General features: G+C 48.7%; 1 protein-coding gene across 1 annotated transcript; it reads right to left on the reverse strand.

Moving 5' to 3' along the window:
* Positions 1–1,560: 1,560 nt before the first annotated feature.
* Positions 1,561–2,735, reverse strand: MAGEF1 (MAGE family member F1). The gene is given in 4 exon segments (XM_008531962.2): positions 1,561–1,869; positions 1,872–1,934; positions 1,937–2,486; positions 2,489–2,735. Coding segments are annotated over 4 exon segments (873 nt in total). The 5' UTR covers positions 2,588–2,735; the 3' UTR covers positions 1,561–1,708.
* Positions 2,736–3,824: the final 1,089 nt, after the last annotated feature.

A 3,824-nucleotide genomic window follows, 5' to 3' on the forward strand; every position in this document is an offset into this window, starting at 1 on the left:
CCTCCTAGCAGCTGTGACAAAGTACAAATGTGAGGAATTATCATTATCGTTTCAGGAGGAAAAACCAGTCTTCCCATTTTGATCTTTGGAACCCAGCAAAGTCCTTGGTACAGGGGGCACACAATATTTTTGTTTGTTAAATGAATTATAAATTCATTAGAAGTCATAATCATCAGTAAACTTTTTTGCCCATAAATTTATAGCTCTTGGTCTCAATTTGATTTGTTGGATCACTGAGCCTGTGTCCCAAAGTATTTGTATTCCGTGCTAACCCAAACATACTCAGCAATGTTATCTGGACACAACTGAAAGCAGAAAAATACTGGCAGTAAAGGGAGAAGAAAGCAGCTCTTCTATATATGGCAGCTGTAGGAGAGAGTTTCACAATTCCCTCTACTCCCATCTCTGGTTGGGTACCACTCTTCCAGGTTCCCTATTATTCTATGTACCCACTCTGCGAGATTTATTCCCAGAGTGAAGGGGGTAGGCATTGCAGAGGCCTGAGCTTCTTATGTAGATGAACCTTCATGGCAAGTTAAGAATGTGAGGAATACCTTACAAGTATCCTCCAAATGGGAGGTGGCAGGTGGAAAGTGGCAGGCAAAAACACGGATGAGGGCACTGGACCTCCTGGTGCCAGGGAGAGATCTTGAAGTGGGACTTCTTGGTAGTCGGGGACATCATATGTACCCTCCACTCACACTGCAGACTGTTCCAGAATTGCTGCAATATTTGGTCTCTCGGGGCTTTGGCAGAAGAGGGAACCTTGTAGAGGTTGAAACAAGGGAAACGGAGAGGACCAAAATGCTAAGTCACCATCATTGTTTGTGCACTGTGATAAACTGTCCTGGAACAGGAACACTGGCAGAGGCAGGGTGTTTTTCTGACCTGCCAGGTATCAAGTCTCCTTCTCATGTTACAAGGAGCATCTGTGATCTTGTTATTTTTAATACCATCACCCACACCCAACTTCTTCCTCTTTTCCTCTCCCTCTGCCCCAAAGTCTGACTAAAAGAAACCTCGGGCAAGCCTCACCCAGTCATCCCAGCTGGATTAGGGGTCACTCTGTAGCCTTCAACGCACCGCACTGTAATTTCTGGTTTATTTACTTACTTTCCAGTTCTGAAAAGTAGGACTTTTATCTTGTTCAACATTATATTCCTAAATAGTGCATTGCGCAAAAGAACATGCTCAACAAATATTTAAATGCATTAAGTGTACCAGGGTATACGGCTAGTTTATTGCACTTTTATTTTTCTCTATATATTATAATAGCTAAGCAAATACAGGTACATGTCAGTCTTTCTTCTTTATACAATAGACAAAAAGTGTTGGGAAGCTAGACATCAATCAGCTATTTTTTTCCTGGTACCTGATCATCGCACTGCTGAGTTCCTTCAAACCATTAAACCACAGCATTACAATGTTGCATAATTTGTTCAACATCAGAGAATGTAAAGTGTTTCAATCCATTTTACAAAACGGGCAAAACTCCACAACAAAATTCTACAAGGAAAAATAGGCCAATCTCATTTATAAATACCAATTTAACAGTATATTAAAACGTAGCAAGATACAAAATCTAAATCCTAGTTACACAAATACAACTTCTACAGAAGTAACGACCCTTCCCCCACCTATACTACTTATAACTCAGACAGCAGCTTCCATACCCAGGGGACCCTGTTGGCCATCTTTCTACCAGCCCTTACCATGGGCGGATGCCGGCCCTGCCACTGGTCCTGGCTCTAGCCCTAGCCCTCATACTGGCCTCAGCTCTGGCCCTGTTGTCCTCATCTGCCAGGACCTCACGGTATAACACTGGCCAGTGCTGGGGTTCTTTCTTAAGGAGCTTGGCGACGAACCCAGGGCTTTCATTTTGTTGATCTCCAGTTTGCTTCGGGGACCCCAAGAGAATTCACATTACGGTGGATAGTGTGAGGCACCCGCCTGTAACGGAGGTATCGCTGCTGCACGAAATCTCCCGTAATAAGCCTCTTCGGGTACCCGAAGAGGAAGTGATACTTTGAGGGACGCACCCCCAAACGACGCAGCATCTTCCAGACCTATGCCTTCCTGGCGCTATTACCCTTTACGCAGATAAGGCCCAAGATCACCATTAAATGACCCAATCTGAAGCCATCTCCTCCCAGATCCTCCGCCTCCTGCTCAAGAGGTGTTAGTTTGTTGATCAGGATCTAAGTGTGCTGCTTGCGGCCAAGCTGTTTCAGCTCGAAACCAAACACATACCGCAGATGCTCTGCGGTCCTTACGATGATCTTGGGGAACAGATCCTTCAAGTCTCCGATCATGTATTTCACCATCTCGGAACGAGTGATGGGACTCTTCTTGTGCTTCACCAGCAGGAACAGCACCAACTCGGCCACCGCCCGATCCAGAGGGTGGCAGGCCCGGCGCCGGGGTGAGGGCAGGTCCGCAGCCCCCTCCTCCCTCACAGCGCCAAGGTCCGCCTTGGGTCTCTCCTGCAAGAGGGGCTTGGGGGCCGGGTCTCACCGTCACGGCCGCCATCCTTCTCCCCCTCGGCCTGAGAGATGGGGAGACCGCCGCTCTCGGGTTTCTGCAACATGTTTTCGGGCAGGCAGGTGCAGAGCGCGTACCCGGACCGAGGGATGTGCAAGGCACTGCACAAACCCCGGCGGAGGGGTTGGACAGCGCCTGGGGCGGCAGGCGGAGGACTCGGAGAGATGACAAACGGAGCTTTGCGGCTGCGGGGCGCCACCACAAACACCTCGGAACGGAGGCCGCAAGGCCGGCGATGCAGAAGACCTGCGGCGCGACCGCCGCGCAGCCTCAGTTCGCGCCAGCGCACCGGCTCGCAGGGCCACTTCCGGCCAACTCCGCGGCGATGGCGGCCCGGGGCCGCAGGAAGCCCCGCCTCTTCCGGCTCCCTCTGCTTTCGGTGTTAGGCGCCGGCTTCCGCGGATGCCAGGGCCGTGGCAGGTGTGCTCACCGTTTAGACTCAAAGCTGCAGGGGGCTAAGCAGGGCTTTCTCATCCAAGATGCGGAGTGGGCAACCTTTCCATGTGCAAGGATGAAATAGGGACGGAGTTCTAGCCACATCCTTCCAGCAGGTGCTTATTTATAAGAGTGTGTATCCAGATTTTGAGTGGTTTACTGCGGCTCAAGCGCAGAGTGCATGGAGGTGAAAGCTGGGAGACGTGTGCGGGACACTTAGTGAAGGGCCTTGAACAGGATGCTGGGGAGGTATTTGTGATATTTACTCTGAACAGAATGGAAAAATACTACAGGGGGATTTAAGCAAGGGAATATCCAGACTAGATCTGTATCTTAGAGTCTAACTTGTGGCAGTTGGATGGATTGGAGTGGGGCCGACCAAAAGCTGGGAATCCATTGTGGAGGAGTATTATAGTGCAGAATAGGACCTTAGAGTTGGCCTGTCTTGTTCCTTGGTGTATCGCCAGTGCTTAGAACAGTGCCTGGCATGTAGAGGCGCTTCATAACTACTGTAAAATGAGTGACAGGGAGTAAGGATAGCAGATTCTACAGGGTGAAAGGAAAACAATAAAAGATATATTGAAGTACAGGTGGAAGGAATAGTGACTGATTGGAGGAAAGGGGAGATTTTTTTAACCTAATCGAACTTAACTATTCCTATTACTTTTTTTCTTTTTACATGCTCTACTCCGAGCTTTCTCTCACTTCTTGCCTCTTTCTCTCTCTCTCTCTCTCTCTCGTCTATCTCTATTTCTATCTTCCTCTCTTTCTCTACCCCACCCCTCAATTCCTCTTTTTCTTTCTTTTCAGGACTCAGTTTAAGTGTCACCTTTTCCAAAGCCTTCCTT

The sequence above is a fragment of the Equus przewalskii genome, chromosome 18 (genome assembly GCF_037783145.1).
Source record: "Equus przewalskii isolate Varuska chromosome 18, EquPr2, whole genome shotgun sequence".
Taxonomy (NCBI): domain Eukaryota; kingdom Metazoa; phylum Chordata; class Mammalia; order Perissodactyla; family Equidae; genus Equus; species Equus przewalskii.